The 19,236-nt window shown below is 37.0% G+C and overlaps 1 protein-coding gene across 1 annotated transcript; it reads right to left on the reverse strand.

The window, feature by feature from the left end:
• Nucleotides 2,730–5,442, reverse strand: LOC18788290 (chitinase-like protein 1). Its single transcript, XM_007227416.2, has 3 exons — nt 4,857–5,442; nt 3,891–4,050; nt 2,730–3,513 (listed from the first exon to the last, which is right to left on the reverse strand). The coding sequence occupies exons 1-3, from the start codon at nt 5,242–5,244 to the stop codon at nt 3,096–3,098; spliced, it is 966 nt and encodes a 321-aa protein (XP_007227478.1). The 5' UTR covers nt 5,245–5,442; the 3' UTR covers nt 2,730–3,095.

Genomic DNA, 19,236 nt, shown 5'->3' on the forward strand with positions numbered 1-19,236 from the left:
CGAATATATATTGATATGAACCTGAAGTTCATAGTTTTTCATGGATCTTAATACTATATATGAACTTGAAGTTCATTACTTATTTGTGCCTATATGAACCTGAATTGGTTGGAAATCCAATTCTTAAACTTGTAGTTTTATCCACATATTGAATCCACATTAATATTGGATTATCTTGGAATTTCATAGTCTTTAATTGATTTATTTATTCCTTGTTTATACCACTTTACTTATTTTATTTATGTTAGGTTATTAATTAATTTCGTTTTACAATGGTAATGTTTTGTATTACCGCCCCAATATTGATAACCAGAGGCGTCTATTGGAGAAACTTCCTACTTTCTTTTGTGGGTAGGAAGTTTATGATGTTATGAACCAAAAGTTCTTGAGGCCCCAATGTTACACAACTATTATAGTTGAAGATTATGATGTCATGAACTAGAAGTTCATTGACCGAATAACTTTTATGTTGTGACATGATTATCTTGGCAATCCATGTCCCACAATGATGCATAAGATTTTTATAAATTTGTAAGGACATCGTTTAAAGACTCAAATTATTGTCTTGTCCAACAATATCATTACAAAGAACGCTCACAAATAAAAGTTGTCATAAGATCATCTCAGTCAAAAATTGACTTTGAGCCATCTTTCCTGAAATAATTCAAGGGGATATTTGTGAGCCTATACAACATCTAATTATGGATCACTTCACCAGTTTTACTGAATGTGCCTACTAAAATGGTCACATATTTGATAACGACTGTGAGTTTATTTTCCTACATTTTGAGACAATTTTCCCGCCGTTAGGGGGAGAAATGACAATTCCTAAAGAACGTTGTGAAATAGTGTTGAATCAATCCGCTTTTGTCTCATCAAGATAATGCATATATAAGTTGTACATATGCTAACATGGATTGATATTCTCGTATCACAATCCATTAACATGGTGACTATATATATAATGCATGCCTGAAGCATGTCAGAAATATAGGTTCTAAAGACTTAACTCCTCAGAAATGGAGATTATTTGAAAAATTCAAGCCCTATAAAAAATAACGCTCTATAGGAGGTTATGATCCACATATTCTAAATACTTCATTGTAAAAGAGATGTTTGTCCCATAAGTGACAACATAAGCCCCTGAAGAGGCATTGGTACCCTAAAGTAATGAGATGCTTATAAATTATGCATGCGCATGCACATGAGAATTGTGGGATCACAAATTGATGATACATTTGGTTTATTAGTAGCTACTACAATCATCAAGGGCTGTGATTATATTAAATCACGTTTCATGAATGTCGACAAGTTAAGTGATTGGCCAAAAATGGAAATAGGCAATTCCATTTATCACTAAATAAGAAGAGTTGGATATTGAACCTATAACTCAAACACCAAATTACAAATGTTCAGTATGAAGGTTACGAATTGGTGTTTGTGAAGTGAAATAAGATCACTAATATGACATAAGGTTTCCTGGGAGAGACATGTGGTTTTAGTCTCCAATCTCATCGTAAATGCATCCACATTTCTATAAGTGCGGTTGTTACTTTAACGCAAAACTTATAGTATGTGTTAAATGCATATTTATTAAGACTATATGGTACATGGAAATCCTCAAAGCTCATGAAATATTTGAGATATATCGGATGAAGCAACCTCTTGAAGGATATAAAGTACCACAATATTCTTAATTAAGAGTTAACACTAAGAGTTTGAGTATTTTGAATTCAAATTTGATATTGTTGTAACATATTTTAACTACTAAATTAGTCGTTGATACTCCTAAAGATTTCAATCATTTGAAAAGTGAAAAGCAGGTTGAGTAGTGTGATAGATGATCATGTATGAAGACAATGTTGCTTGTATTGCTCAAATCAGAGAAGGAGAGAGATTAATCAGGGGGAGCATCCCAATTCTACTATATTCAAGACAGATGCGCGTTGTACTCTTTTTCCCTTCGACTAGGTTTTTGTCCCACTGGATTTTTCCTAGTAAGGTTTTAACGAGGCAATATAAGCTCATCCAACACCATATCAATGATTCAGAAGAAAGTTTCACTCTTTTTCCCTTCACTTTGGTTTTGTCCCACTGGGTTTTCCAAGCAAGGTTTTTAATGAGGGAACTATGTCATTGTATGGTGGACATTCAAGGGGGAGTGTTGTAAATGCATGAGTTGGTGGATGACCACCATACCTCTTAATATTCCACCGTTGGATTTTATGTAACCTATGCACTAAGTATTTGTAATTAATGCTTATAACCTATAGGTATATTGTAAATGATGGTATTCAATCTCCTATCTTGTAAGCCTATAAATTGGTGGTTCTACCAAAGATTTAGAGATGAATAAAACATGGTGAAGCTTTATCTTTAGCATATCACTTCTCTCTACATTTTCTCCCTCTAGTTTTATAACAAAGTTTAAATTATGCATAAAACAAAGCAGCATTAAATTATAAGGAGCTACAATAAGTCATATCTCTCCCCTCACCCCTCAAATTTATGAGTTCCTAGAAGTCTCCCTATTTTAGGAGGTGGATAAGGAGTATGATTGCGATTGTATTTTTCTAATTCCTCCCTAAAATTTGTCTAAGAATGTAATTTAGAGAACCCATTATGAATGCACTTAAGGGTCATTGGTGTCACAAAAATGGTTAGGTACGAAAGGTGATAATTTCGCAAACCTGAAGGACTATTTGTTATAAAAAAAAAAACCTATTAAATAAATACAAATTCACAAGTCCATACACATTCGGGTCGACAAAATAGTTCATATATTACATATTACATATTACAAACTACACAACCACACATTTCGACCTTGGAAACGAATGGATCTCAAAATTCACATAGCAATTTAACAAAGTATGGCAATAAATCAATCAGCAAACCATATACTTCCACAGAAATGCATCTTCACACGTAAAAATTAAAATAATCATATTAACATCTACCTTCGACATCTTTTTATTGATAGTCTTGCCCTCGGATGGGTTTTGATTCTTTTTCTTTTTTTCTTTTTAAATTGCTTAGCTGATGAGAGAAGAAGATGGATGTGATAAAGCAGGCAACCCAAGGCCCTATAGAGCTCAAGAAGATGCAGTAACAGCAGCCTTGGTTGGGTTAAATGCAACCTGCTCGGCACAAGTTAGCACTTCATGGGGCCCTGCTTCCTCTCGTCCGACACCCATAAGGTCAAGGTAGTACTGGTAATGGGAAACGATGGTGTTCATGGCATCAATGTCGCCCTGCCCACAAAGTTGATCGCCATAAAGAATATTCATTGTAGCACCAAATCCAGGAAACCTCTTGCTCAAAGTATCATTCTTGGTGGGCTTCCAATTGCCAACAAATGCATCGTGCGCTGAGGGTTGTGACTTCTTGATAGCAGTCATCCACCTCCATATTGCAGCCTGGAAAGCAAGAGTAGCATTCTGCTCAATGTATTCGGGATGGTTCAACAGATCAACCTTCAAAGCTTCTCCAGCTGCACCATAATTGTAGTTCCTGGATGGCAGCACCAATAGAAACTTACAAACATTGTCTACTCAACGAGCTCATTATAAACTAACATATCATCTACAACTCTCGTATGACACTAAATTTGAGGAAAAGAGAAAAGTGGCAATAGCTAGACTATGCAAAAAACTGACATGTAAATTGAAGACAACATGCCGGACCTACAAAACAACTCTATCATTTACTTCTGAGTATATCAATGAATAATCTCATTTTATAACAGCTCTATTCCTCCACAAGACAACTGATATCCTCCGGTTAAGTTATTAGGTAAAAGAGAGTTTGGAAAAATAATAAAAGGAAATTCACATAAACAAATTATGGGGGTGGATTAATTATGAAATAAAAACAAAAGGAATACAAACCAGTAGATTGGCAAAGCACCACGACCATAGTATTCAGCTCCAGGAGTGCAGGGGTATGTGTATTTGTAGTAGTCATCGCAGTATGACTGCATGGGACTCATTTCCCTGTTGTAGCAAAGTCCCCAGGCCAATGGTCCTCCTGTGGCCACACCATAACCACCTGGAAAAATCATTGCTCTCGCCGTCATCAACCATAAAAACAATGGTGCGCATATGTGAATTTCAGCAAAAGCTTATTCTAGCTTATCCAATCTAGAGTTGTATTAAGCCCGTTCTACTTTGTATCCACAACAATATCAAGTTTTAACAATATGTATTTGTGATCAATCATTTTTTTCCCATAGTTTTAATATTTACTATCATTGTAATTCTCATTCTTTACTTGATTGACCAATTATTCAGCTGATCTATCTAAACATATGAAAAAAGTAAAAGATAAAAATTTCTAACCCTTTTAGTTCTTCACATCCCTGTTTCTATGTTCTAAGTGAAATTCAATCTGATGTTTTCACAAGACCCACATTGTTCATAAACCCAATTAACTCAAACTTAACAAATCACAATCAAATCCTATCAAACCTCACCCGCAAAAACACAACCCATAATTCAATTCAACATTTGATTCAACCATTTTAAGCATCCAACAAAAGCATTACAAATAACAACAGCTGCCCACTATAACAGTTCTATCCTAAACCATCTACATATTTATATATACACATCCATATACTGTATGTCCATGAAGATAGGACTTGCAGTTGCTGAAAACACAAACTTTTCATAAACCAAATTCACTCAAACTTAACAAATCCCAATCAAATCACCCTAGCCCATTCTATTCAAAATTTGATTCAACCATTTTAAGCATCCAACAAAAACATAACAAATTAAAGACAATTACCCACCATAACAATTCGATACAAAATTCTTGACACACCACAGAACTTAACAGAAGTGGTGACTTACAAGTGGTTTTGCTGCCGACATGTCCAAGAAAGGCGGCGATCTCCTTCATCTGCATAAGCTTCCCACCAGTGGTCCCGAACCCAAGAGGCTGGAAGAGGGCAGAAGCAGTAATAAACGACTGATAATCCCAAAACCCAACGGCATGCGCCACCGGCGTGTTTCTTTTGGAGAAGAGATTCTCAAACTGGTAAGTTTGGAAGAAATCAGAGATGGTGAGATTGCAACAGTACTGGGACCACCCTTTACACTCCCACCCTCTGTCACACACCTTCTTCCCCCTCACCGTCTTCACCCGCGGGGTCGTTGACGGCATATCGCCGTCGCTGCTGGCACCTAAGAAAACACTCAGCACCACCGCCACCGCCAATGCAGCAGTGGAAATCTTCATGACGGCTAGAGAGAGAGAGCTGAAATGGGTTGATGGGAGAGTTTGGGATCTGACTGGTTTTGCTGAGCAATTTGCAGGTTAAGAGCTTTTGTTTGTTGGTGTTTTGGGCTGTCGTAAGGCAAGAGTTTGACGGGGTGTCGTTTTCGGGGCTGTGGGTAGATGCGTGCTGTGGGGTTAAATGTCGAGCAGGTGGTATGGAAATGGACGGCCGATGATGGATTGGGGATGGGAAAGTGTTCGAGGTTTAAAGAGAGAACAGACTGGAATAATGTTGGAGGGGGCTGACCCACGAAGCTCCACCGACAGCGCCTGGAGTGTTGTGAAGTGTCCTTACTGCCCTTGTTGACACTTGGCAGATCCATGGAATAGAAATGGGGATGGGTCGACTCAAACGGATACCCAGCCCTTTTACCGGCTTTTTTTTTTGTTCAATCGGATGGGTCGACTTATTGGAATTCAAACATGAGAGAATCTACAAGCAAATGCTACCCGTTGCCCTTTTACTGACTTCATTGAATTTAGGGAAGAGAATAAGAGCATTCACAATGGTTGACGTTATCGAAGGAAGTGAAAGCGAATAAGAGCATTTAGAATGATTGTTTAATAGTTTAATTCAATTTGAACTATTTTGGCATTTGTTGAATTGAACCTCAGTTGTATTTGCAATGTTATAGTTCAATAACTTCAACTTATTGACATGTGAGTCTCATAATTAACCTATTGCAATTTAATAAAGGGTTCATCACCAAAACCGACCTTGACCTAGGGCGATCAGCGCCATAGCTCAGGGCCTATATATATATATATTTATAAAATAAAATAAAATAAAAAGAAACTAAATAGTCAAGTGAACAAGAATTGAAGTATTGATAACCTGTTGGGCAAAGTCGAAGTGATTGATTCATGAATATGTGGGTTTCAACCAGCATCAAAGCCAACGTAAAAAATACTTTTAAGGAACTGGTATTTCCTCCGATGTCTTAGCTATCTTGAAGAGAACACAGTTGAATGAAGGGTTGGAGTACGTGGAATTTTGCAATTTGGATTTTGAAGATCTAGAGGTATCAAAACTTTCGTTGTTTGTTTTTTTTCTCTTTCTTTTCCGTTTGGGTTGGTTGAGCGTTCTTTTGTTTTTGGCTCAACAATTTTACTCACTATCTTTTTGTTGTTAGTTTTCTTAACTTTTTTATTTTAAGTTGCTTTGAATGTTTTTATTTTTATTTTATACGAGCTTTTCATGTTTAGTTTAGTTTTATGTGATTCTATTTTAATGGAAAAAAAATACTCAAAATTCAGGTGTTATTGTTCTCTGTTTATTAGTTAAATTATTAAAGTAGAATCCTTCATGCTTGAGTGTGATTGATCATATTTTTAGTTTCTTTATTCCTATTGCCTCTATCTTCCTGTGCAAAAAAGCTTTCTTGTAACAAAACAAAAAACTTTCTTTTAAGTGTTTCTCCTTATTGTGGTGATTGTTGAGATTTTTATTGTTATTAGTTGCGTTTATTATAAAATTTAAAACTTAGAAACCTTAAAAAGAAAAAAAAGAAAAAAAAAGGAAAAATAAGAAGACATTGCTCAAAGTCTTAAAAATTCTTTGGATAAAAATTTTCTTTAAAAAACTAAAGATTTGTTTATAAAATAAAATATAAAAAATTAAAGTTTTAGTGATTAATGTGCGTGTATATGGGGACACTTTAGACTTTCGCCCTGGGCCTTTGAGAGCTCGGGACTAGCCCTGTTTATCACAAAGCACCCTCTATTGCAATTGCATCTATTGCATCTATTGCAATGAACTAAATCACACTATTGCAAGTGAGATTTTCCTGTTTTAATTCAATTTCATGCAATAAAATTACATTGATCTTAACTATTGCAGGTGCTCTAAGATGATTCACTTATGCACTCAAACCAAAATTTGGGATAGTTTTCTTTTCAAATATCCATCGAAAAAAGGAAAAATTACTCTGGAGAAAATACATTAGGGATTGAAGAGGCCCAATAAATTAAGACCGAAAAGAATTAAGTTTTTTTATATAAGTGATATTGGAAGAAAAATTAATCAAAGTTAGGAATTCAGGTGTATGGATGCTCTTAACTACTTTCTACAAGTGCCTTGCAAAAATGAAATATTGTGTCTTTGAGAAGACTTGAAACTTTAACCTCAAAGGAGGAAACCTCTACCACAACCACTACACTAATCTTGTTTGTGTATGTTCAAAAATGCATATAGATAAAATCAACATTTATTGAGCTTCACCAAAAGTAAAAAGGTACGTTTAAAAGATTAGTGAAATACAATCCAGAGTGAGCCCTACAAGGGGTGTCCCTCAAATAAGCTTATTTGAGGGATCCCTCAATGGAAGCTCTCTGTATATATATATATATATATATTTAAAATATAAGCGATAGTCTAAATGAAAAAGAAAAGGGGTTTCTCACACACACTATCAATGTGTTATGAAAGTTCGAACCTACAGTCAAGACGCTTTTATATTAGGCTAGACTCCGTTAACTTAAGTGACTTTATTTAAGAGAACAAAACCAGCACAAACAAAAGGTTTAAAGGCCAAAATCCAACAAAACCTAGAATGAGAGCAAAGGATCACTGCCACCTACCACAAAGCAAAGATGAGCATCGACTAAAAGCAGCTGCAAGCTTACAACAAGGGCCAAGCCGAAAGAACATTGTTTAACCACATGTTCGATCACTTGACTGAGGAAAGGCCTTTGTTTTATTTATTCATTTAACAATAATATATGAGCATCTCTTAACCAACTAAATAACAATGAACGTATCGGATTCACACAAAATTAAATGCATCCATTCAAAGTAGATGGAAAGCATGGTCGAGGAATTTTTATATGGGCTGGTTATAAATGATCTCTCAGAACATGCATGTAGATAAATCCTACCATAAATAGTAGGTGGCAGGTACAGATGTGATATTTTCACACCGAAAAGATAATATTGGAACACATCAGATAATGTCGTACAAATTATATATTTTTGTAATTAGTTTGACAAATTACAAAAATAAACAAGATTGACAGCCGTTAGGCCAACTGTCAAGAAAAAAAAGGTCATAACCCTTTCTTGTCAAACAAAGTAAATACATAGTGAGAAATTCTTCAAATAATTTTATTTGAAGTACACGAAAGTTCATAATCTTTTATAAATTTTTTTTTAATGATTTAAATGATTTATTTTTTTAAGTTTATATTTACAGATTATTTTTGTAAAAAATTATATAAATTGGAAACCGTTTCGACATCCAATTGTGTTCTTCAATAAACACAGTACTTCAAAAAAGTAATAAAATTTTAATAACTCAATTGAGTTGTCAAATGATATCGGATTCAAGTGATTTTTTGTAGAGATAATCTTTGAATAAATATCTATAAAAATAGACGGTTTTAATTAGTGAAATATAATACGAAATGGACCCTATAAAGGTGTTCCTCAAATAAACTTATCCGGATACATTGACCAAGCCAAGAAGAAAAGAATAAAAATAAGAGCAAGTAGGTTAAAAACCTAAAACCAATTGATATCCAGCCAAAAGATTGCGTTGGACTACTTGAAGACTGATGTCCATCACAGATGTTAATCCCGTGACGCTACAGCATGGCCAATTTCTCGGTTCACGGGCTGCATGCATGGCCCCATTCCTTCCCTATCCCTCCCACCAATGCTCTTTTTATTGTCAATAAATAAATAAAGAAATAAAAACCCACCAATATAATCCTTTGGTTTCCCTATAAAACCCACCGACTAGGAGCTCCTAAAATCCACACACACACACCAAAGAAGTAAAAGAGAATCAGTATTTAATGATCATGAAGGGTTTTCATCAAAAGCTCCTAGTTGTTGTGGCTGTGGTTTTGGTTGCACTTGCAAGCAATGGTGGTTTTGTTCAGGTTTGTGATGCTCAGAACATATGCAATGTCTCTTTGAATGGTTTGATGACTTGCAGGCCAGCCGTGACCGCCCCGAACCCGGCCCCGCCTACAACCGCCTGCTGCTCGGCGCTGTCACATGCCGACATGGGCTGCCTTTGCTCCTACAAGAACTCCAACCTCTTGCCTTCTCTAGGGATTGACCCTAACCTTGCCCTCCAGCTTCCTGCCAAGTGCAGGCTTCCTCATCCTGCCAATTGCTAGACAGTGTGGTTTAATAAACAACGTGATATATAGTGATTAAGATGTGATTAATCATGTAATCACATGTTGAACTTGGATAATGATGTCTACTATATAATTAAGTGTTTTGAGTTGAATAACCATGTTTCAGTGTTGTTGTACGTAGCTTACGGGTTCTTGCAATTTGCTACGATGTTGCTGGATATGGAATATGTAATACAGTAGTACTATAATATAAACCTTGGTTTTCACTATATAAGTAGTTGCCTGGAATTTCTCTCAGTTGGTTTGGTTCTTCCACTTCCACTCATGTAAGCAGAGATTAAAAATACCGAAACACTCGATGAATATTTGTGTAAATCCCTCTCCTCCAATCACTTGTATTAAAAATAAAATAAATAAAAATTTACGGTTGAAGTCGTGTGTATTACCATTACTTGTATTAAAAAGAAAGTAAGCCCCTCTCTTCCAATCAGTTTTTGCCTTATTTTTTTATCTGCGTGAATTATAAGTCACGCATCTTTGTGTTGTCTTTCTTATGTAATAAGCACACTTCATGTCTTGTCTTTTAGGTATACGTAACCTGTCTTTATAGACCATTGGATTGAAAATAAAAAAATAAAAAAATAGGTAAATCTACACCATTCAATTTGGGGTAACCTGAAAACCTGTTATTGTAGGTTAAAATTAAAATATATTTGGGATTTGAAGAGGGGAATTTTCTTACTGCATCAACTCTCAAGGTTTGGAAATCTCCAGATCTCTTAGTTTATTTGCATACTATAAATATATATTTATTTTTCAGTGAGTGGAATGAAAATTTATGTTGCTTAGTTTAGTTTGATACTTTTAATACAAAATTAGTGAAACACCCTATAAAAGTAGTTGTCGAAAGATCATCTCGTGACAAAAATTGAGTTACGAAGAAATCGGTAAACATTATCTAGAATGTGTATAGGATAAGCGTGTGAGTACTTCTTGTAATCATCGTTCTATAGTGGATTTGTTTTGGACTGAGGAGTCCCATGGATTTTCCTCAAAAGTGGGATTTTACTACGTAAAATAATTTTCTACGTGTTCCTTTATTTTTGCGCATGTTTCAGGATTGATAAGCCATATCAATCCTACTACTGAAGTTTATTTTTATTTTTTTATTATAATTTTAAATTGACCTATTCACTCCTTTCTAGGCATTTTCACTTATTAGTTATAAATTAATGGCATGTTACCCATTTTCAGGCGATGGATACCAAAGCAAACAACTCGAACAAAAGCCAAAAGAGCCCTGCAATGCGAAGAGTGAATGGGTGCTAGTCACAACATAACAAATTGTCCAAATCATAATCTTAATGATATGGGTAAGTGCAAAAAGGGTTATACAAGCGACGGGAGCGACTGTCTCACTAGTTTTGGATCATGAGAGGATAAAACTCGTTGGAACTAAACATTACCTACATCCTTGACGTTGGGGAATTGGAATACAATAACGTTGTATATTAGAACCTAAATCTTATAAATTACAAGATTTATGTGCCTATTTAAGAGTTTATGCATATGGTTTACCATGTCATGGTAAACTCTAATCCATAATATGATAATCTTCTATTTATACTTTTAAGGATCCAAATTACAATGAATTGGTAATGGTGGACGTTAAAGATGTAAATGAGGTCATATTTCAAGTAAAAACATGTGTTTACTATAATAAGGACTAATATTACAATGTTGGTGTCACGCCCTAGACTCGGGGTCGGTGGAAACTCCTCGCCAGGTGCGTAAGAAAATAAAAAGTAAAATAAAATAAAAAGAAGCCGAAACATGGATTTAAAATAAACTTCTTATAAAAATGGCTCCAAAATCTTACAACTTTACAAGAAATAAATAAAGCTCTATCACTCTCATCTAATTCAGCCTCAACTGGTTTAGTCCTTGCCTTATCCAAATTCATCTAGGTGAAGGATGAGCAACCACCGCTCAATAGGGACATGAGACCTTACAATAGTAGATTGATATAACTAAAATAAGTGAGATGCAATCGCACAACCAGATATCACATTAATTGAAGGGACCCGCCACGAATTCCCCCTCGGAATCTATAACGAACCCTCTCCCTACCCGACACTAAGCATGTGCCAGCCCAAATTACTAAAATACCATGTTTGCCCTAATTCCAAAACAATTTTAGAGTTTGACTTTTACCGGAAATTTGGCAGAGCCTCCCTTGAAACTGGCTCAAAACCCAAAAATTTACTTGCACAGCAAACACAATTATTTCCCAAGCGTTCAGCAAGCATAAACCACACACCAATTAGCAAAAGTTTCAATGGGCTTCAAGCCCACCTTTACCAACATAAGAAAGTCAGCAAAAACATCTTGACATAACTGAACATAACAAACAAATCCTAAACTCGCGGTTGCACCTAGGTTAGCCTAGGTCACCTACATATCCTTACTGAGGGATCAAGCCACACGTAATTCTTTCTGTCATAAATTACAATTAAGATATTACATAAATGTTCAAAGTGAAACCAACAATAAAATTCTAGAATCATTCTTTACCTTGATTTCAACAAGCTACATAATTGAATGTCATGTCTTGAAATTATCTACCTAACTGTTCAATCAGTTTATCATTGTACATCAAACACATATGTAACCAAGCCTTTTACGTGAAAACCATACCTGTGACTATCAGCATAGTGCATATGTCTTGTAATGACTCACCAAAGGGTATATGAGAAATATCATTAAATTCGAAGGCAACCGGGTAAGGGGAAACTAGCCAATCACATGTGGCTAAGGATCCTGGCCAACCCTGTGTAGATAATATGAGCAGGGTGGCAAAGAGTATCCTGTTAACTGTATAAACATATCAGTACTACACTGTTCTCCACATAGGTGTAACCCAAACATAAGTAGTCAATTCCATATACTACACTTGTGGAATGGTCCACTCCACATGTGTGGCACATCTTAGCAGAACTCAAGGAGAAATGGTCAACTTGAGAACGTAATCCAAGCATAACTCAGGGAGATATACTCAACCTAAGAATGCAAATCCTAGCATAACTTAGGGAGATATACTCAACCTGAAAACGAAAATCCTAGTAGAACTTAGGGAGATATACTCAACCTAAGAACGCAATCCTAGCATAACTCAGGGAGTTATACTCAACTTGAGAACACAAAATCCTAGCACCACACTGTTTAGGCATACCCGATACTAATGGGGCTCATCCGAAGGCAACCAAGTCGTCCGAAAACAATCTGAAGGCAACCATATTTCCGAAGGCAACTGTATGTCTGAACACATTCGGAAGGCAACTGTATGTCCGAAGACATTCCAAGGGCAACCATATGTCCAAAGGCAACCAGGATGTCCGAAGACATCAATATCTCTGAAGGCAAAGATATTTCCAAAGGCAAGCGGGATGTCTAAAGACATCAATATCTCTGAAGGCAACAGTATTTATGAAGGCAATACAATCCAATTTTAAACCATTTAACACATATGTAAAAATAAACATGGATATATCATGCTTGGAAAGTAAAAGAGATAGAACAACAATTCATAAATATTTTATACAACTCCCATAGCATAATACCATTTTAAAACAAACAATCAAATCACAAACGCCTCCTAACCAATTGATCACGATCAGGCCGACGAGTCCCACCATCTAGGTCAATTAGGCCCGCGGGGCCATGACCTCTGATTTTCAATCCGAAAGTTCATATAGGTCAAACAAAGTCTACTAAACAAGTTCCGAAGGTTTGGTCTCGATCAAGTGGTCAGATCTAAGCCAATTGCACGACCGGACGACGATTACTTCGCCTAACCTTAGAATCAATTACTCGGAGTATCTGGGACTCCGATTCTCGATCCGTAAGTTCCTACAGGATCCTAGAGGTACATGGAACAACATAATTGAAATTGGAGCCGATCTAACGGTCTGAACCTATCGGACCCAAATATCACATAATAAGTGCAATATCTGTTCGATAGTCAAACGGTAACCAACTTCAAATATGATTATACCATCGTGCTCAAAATGACGTGGGCGGCATTTTAGAACACAATGGGCCGCCACTCGCCGCTGGCAGTGGTGGGTGCCTTGAGAAAATTCTGACAACGAAAAATTCTCAAAACTCCCTACAATACTTATACCAACACGTTCAGACTAACAAGGGGAACGAGTTTGGTATCGGACCCCGAACAAAAAGTGAACGGAAATTAGTAAATGGCGGCCAAACTGTCGACCATAAATGGGTGTTTGATTAATTTCCAAAACTCCACAATTGATCCAAAATAACCACAAAAACAGCAAGAACACAAGGAGAGGATGAAAAACCATACCTAGATCGACAATTTTGGATGTTGGAGCCGTCGGAAATGGTTTCAGAAAAGTTTGAAACCCTTAGTGCTTTCGGAGCTCACCGCGGCTCAGGGAGGGGCTGGGCTCGATGGAGATTGACCTAGACAAGATCGTTGGCTCCTTACGGTCATTTCTCGACTAGTGACGAGGCCTGGTGTGGCGGGAGCATCGAGATCGCTGGTCAAAGAGCCAACTATGTTGCCGCATGCGATGGTGAGGAGAGAGAAAAAAATGAGGTAGAGAAGGGCTGACCAGTTTTTAAAATTTGACTTTGAGAAATTTACGGTTATGCCACTGCACTTCCATATATCATAACTCCTTTGTTTTAAATCGAAATTGAGCATGCCGCCTGTCTACAAACTCATAAGCTCGATCACTACGCAATGGAACCAATAAAATTTTCAAAACTAGCCATGAGCAAAAAGTCAACTCTAAACCATCAAGGAAACCTAAGGTTAAAGTCGTCCTTTCACTTTAGAATTTTGAAAATTAAATTAAATTTCGGGATGGGATGTTACATTAATAATATTAATGCATGAATGTTCTTCATCTACTCGCGTTAATTCATATAACTAGACGAGCAGACCTACACTTCCCATACCATGCTTATACCACCTAAACCCGAATGCCCATTTATATGAACTGACACCCATTTCAATAATCCCATAATTCCTTTTTTGTTAGTCATCTTGTCTAACTCCCTGTCGCCAATCCCACATCACCCAATAAAAACCATGAGCACAGTGGGATCCCTAAGATCTGGTACGTACCTTACAAGAGTTAGACTCAACTACATAAAAGATTATTTCAATTACCCTCTTTTCCATCATTATTTTATCAACACAACAACTCCAATCAATTTTCATGACATGATATAATTATATCTTTCACATAGCCCATATATCTCACAACAATGTAACCATTTAAAATATCACCAATTAATGTATATATAATTATGCCAACATTATTCAACCAGTCAATAACACATAAACATTCCAAGGAAGCCATTCAATTGTAACAAGAACATTAACTAAATAATCATATCATGCATAATATAGTGCTCACAAAATTTAATTAAATCAATCTCTATAAAGGCCCCCAAGAACCCCTAATTGCCTCGTTTTAAAGCTAATTCCAAGTTAAGAAAACACACGAGCTAGAACCTCTAACTCCTCCAGGAATTCTATCACCATTAGCTTTCTTTCTTCCTTTATCCTCTTCCTCTCTCTCTCTGTCTGCCTCTCTCAAGAACTATTACTTTGCATGCATTGCATGCAATGTGCAACCTCAAATATTACACAAGGTTTGTGTACTTTCAAAAGTAGCAACGGAGGGGTAAGAAAAGAACCAGTGGATATCGAACTATCAAAAGACCCTTTTTGGTACGCGCCCCACGCGCGGTCAAGTTTTCTGAGTTTTTCAGATCTGCGATTTCGTTTTTGACTCCGTCGTACTGGAGGCCACGGTGGCTTCCAGGTTTTGTTCTTAATCATCTGTTGCTGGTTCTACTTGGGGTACACCCTCTTTGATTATGGAGGAAGGATCGCCAGGGGTTTTCCTTAAAACCTACCGTTCAATGAAGCGAGTTCGGGTTGGAGATGAGTGCGCCACTGTGTGCAATATGGATGATCAGCCGAATCCCTCTATGATGGAGCATGTGATGTCTGAATCTGAACATGGTCCTGTGCCGAATTCAACTTTTGGAGCTGAAAGCTTTCGTGACAAATTGATGAACAAGGTCAGGTTGGAGAAAAATGTGGGAATTGATATCAGTTCCCTTGATGCTGATTATGATGATTTAAATGATGAAGAAGATGTTCTAATTTCTCATGGAGAACGTGGGCCAAGTATTCAATTCTCTAATCGGGCTATGGATCGCTTTTGTAAGCCTTGGAGAAATGCTCTGATTATCAAATTGTTAGGTAAATCTCATACCTATAATTATATTCATGCTAGATTACAGCAGAAATGGAGTTTGAAAGGGGCATGGAAGTTGATTGATTTGGTTAATGATTACTATGTGGTGAAATTTGATCTTGAAGAGGATCTAAACTTTGTTCTGACTAGTGGTCCTTGGATCGTAGCGGGACAATATCTGGTAATGCAGAAATGGAGACCGGGTTTTTGCCCAGCCACTGCTCATATTACCCGTATGGCAGCCTGGCTCAGGGTTTCGGCTATTCAACTCGAGTGCTTTGACGTTTGGTCCTTGAAACGGATTGGTAATATGCTGAGCAAATTATTAAAAATTGATTCGCTGACCACGGCCCAGAATCGTGGTAAGTTTGCTAGGTTGTGTGTGGAGTTAGATTTAACTAAACCCTTGGAGGCTTTTGTACAAATCAATCAAAATTGGTACAACATTGAGTACGAAGGTTTGCCTGATATTTGTTACCATTGTGGAAGATATGGGCATAAATGAGAAAATTGTGAGTTGAGAGTTAAGGTGCCTGCAGATGTGAACACTGAGAGTACAATTGGTGATGATTCAGATAAAATGAAAACTGGTGCTGCTGGGGTTAGTGTGAATGATCCTTTGGCTGATTCTGGTTTAAGAGGTCCATGGATGAATGTTCAATCTCGCAGGCGACCTAAGCTTGATTTTAAAGCCTCTAGTGGTAAGGGTTTTGGTGCAAAGGTTAAGGGCTCACGTTTTGATGCGCTTAGGAACCTTAGTGACAATTTTGGAAGAGATGAGGCGGCTAGTGATGTGTTTGTTGAGCAAGACAAGTCCAATTTTAATAGCTCATTTCTTCCTGATGTGGAGCATGGCAAGAAAGTATGGACTAAAACCAAGAATGCTACGCCTGTGTTTAGAAGTGCTTTGAATGATATCTCCAATAAGCCTTTTGAGGGGAAAGCCCCTGGTGATATGAGTTTCAGGAAAGGTGATGGTCCTTCAAAAGTGTCTTCAGGAAAGGTAACTCGTATTGGTAAGATGGTTGTTCAGGGAAAGAAAGTTGATTGTTCTAGCCCTGTTAATGATCAAATCACTAGTTGGGTCACTGATCAAAAGAGTCACCATGAGAAAGGTGTCTACATCTTTGGTCATCAACCGCCTAATATAAGTGAGAAAGCTGCTAGTAGTGTGGGGAGCACTGATTCTGAGGGTGATAAGGATACGTTGAACTCTAATGTTTCTGATAGCTTGTGTCAAGCTGATAAAATGGATCTTTTGGAAGGTCAAGCTATTCTATGTGGTGAGAACTTGGCAGGCAATACCTTCAACGATGGTGGAGGTATGACTGTTGGTATTTAATAAAGGGTTTAGCCCTTGGGGTCCTCTTCCCTTTCTACTTACTTTTATGAATATTGTCTGCTGGAATGTTCGAGGTGCTGCTAGCACAAAATTCAAGACTAATATGATGGATTTGATCCATTCTCATCATATGGACATCTTGTTCATATGTGAGCCTCGTATAAGCAGTGGTAAAGCTACTTCTATTGCTCAATCCCTTGGTTTTTCTAATTTTGAAATTGTGGATGCTACTGGTTTTTCTGGTGGTCTTTGGTTGCTTTGGGATGCCACTAAAGTTCATGTTGATATTTTGGGGACTTCAGACCAATCTATTTCTGCTTCTGTGGCTTGGCCTGGCCAGTCTCCTTGGTTGTTTACAGCTGTGTATGCTAGCCCTTGTGGTATTAAAAGAGCAAAGCTATGGGAGTATCTAAGTTTTATCGCTGATTGTCAACATTTGCCTTGGTTAATTGCTGGTGATTTTAATGAAATGTTGAATGTGAATGATAAGCTAGGAGGAGTTCCTGCTTGTAGATTGAAAGGTTTTAGAAGCTGGTTTGATTGCGACGAGGACCACGTCACCGGTGGGCTTGAAGCCCAGCGACCGGAGAAGGGCGGCGAGCTCCAGCTGGGTGAGGCTACCGTCGGAGTCCATGTTGAATCGCATGAAGATTATGGAAGCTGCTTCCGTTGATCAGAGCCGAACGCAGCCATCATTCTGGTAATGGCCAAAGAAGAAGAAAGGGATCAATAAGATCCCAATTGTGTTTTGGGCGTTTTGGTGTTTTTTAATTTTAATTTTGTGGTGTGGGGCTAATTGGTTTAATTCTGTTTTTCTCTTTGGAAATTTGCAATTATAGACACCATTAAGTTTCAATTCACGTGGGCTTTCATATTTTATTGTTCAGCACAATTATGTATACCAGTCTAAAAAGTTAGATTGCATTTTTTCTTGGCTGATTCTTACTTCTCATATCTTAATATCTTTCTTCCTCCTTGAAATTTGCACGAACTGGGAGGGTGGCGTTGGAGAGGGAGTCTGGTGTGGATTCCACTTATCTTCGTGGATACCCCCTTCCAGTATAATTCCAGAGAGAGACAGAGCCTTAGAGAGAGAGAAGGCAAAGATGGGAAAGAAAGCAGAGCGAGCGAGAGAGAGGAAGGAAGAGAAAAGAATGAGAGAACGGTTTTATTTTTCTTTTGATTTTTTTTTTATAATTTTTTTTTCACACATCAGCCCCAATAAATATCCCTAATTAAATATAAATATTTTTTAAGTCAAAATTCTCAATTAAATTTAAATATTACAAGAATTATTTTTTAGTCCGACACAGCACCAAACATAGGTATTCACTATTTTTACAATTCAGCTTCTTAGTCCGACACAACACCAAACGTAGGTCAGTACTTAATCCAACTTAAGCCAATCCGAGCTAATCCAAGACAGTCTCAGGACTTAGTCTAGTCCATGACAGTCCGCTGTACCAAACGACCCCTTAATGGACTAGATAAGTCATTTAACACTGACAAATAGTTTATAATAAAAAATAAAATAAATAAAAAAGCCGATTTTACGACTATTTGTCATCTTTGAGTCGTCGTTTGTTGTATTTTTCCCCTTTGCTATTCCCTTTATTTTTCTTTCGTAACATTTTATAATTTCAATTAATGAACAGTCTATTATGAAACTGCATTCATCAAACAATATTTAGTGAATAATGGATAGTGGGTAATTATAAGTTTTCATCAAGTTGCAATATTGTTTATCGCTTTGGTAATTACTCAATATCAGTTTGGCAATAATTTATAATATGGCAAAGCGATAGACAATAATTCCCCAACCAAAATGGCGTAATTTCCAAATCGATATCCAGGAATTGCTATATCGATAATCCAGAACTGCCAAATCGATACCCATAATTGCCCGATCGATACCCATCAATTGCCAAATCGATATACAGTAAAGTCTACTCCTACAAACCCTACTAAAAAACGTCGCCTACAAGTTTGAACTTAGAGACCCTTGCTATTGCTACAAAAACAATTTGGAAGATAGACAAACCTTAGAAAACTCCAAACCCAGTGATATCTAGTGCTTTATACACACTACGAAATATCTGACAACCAATGGAGGAGATGACAAACTTCACCACAAGCAGCGGCACCAAGTTTAGCAGTTTCACCACTTGCAGAGGACCAAGTTCAGTAGCAGAGATTTTTTGAGGTTTGAAGTTC

This window comes from Prunus persica, chromosome G1, assembly GCF_000346465.2.
Source record: "Prunus persica cultivar Lovell chromosome G1, Prunus_persica_NCBIv2, whole genome shotgun sequence".
In the NCBI taxonomy this organism is placed as follows: domain Eukaryota; kingdom Viridiplantae; phylum Streptophyta; class Magnoliopsida; order Rosales; family Rosaceae; genus Prunus; species Prunus persica.

Excerpts from the sequence above, each read along its gene's own strand:
- LOC18788290 (XM_007227416.2), bottom strand. The coding sequence starts at position 5,244 with ATGAAGATTTCCACTGCTGCATTGGCGGTGGCGGTGGTGCTGAGTGTT. Across the intron at positions 4,051-4,856 it reads TGTCGGCAGCAAAACCACTT|GTGGTTATGGTGTGGCCACA; the intron begins GTAAGTCACCAC and ends TGATTTTTCCAG. Across the intron at positions 3,514-3,890 it reads GGTGCTTTGCCAATCTACTG|GAACTACAATTATGGTGCAG; the intron begins GTTTGTATTCCT and ends GCTGCCATCCAG.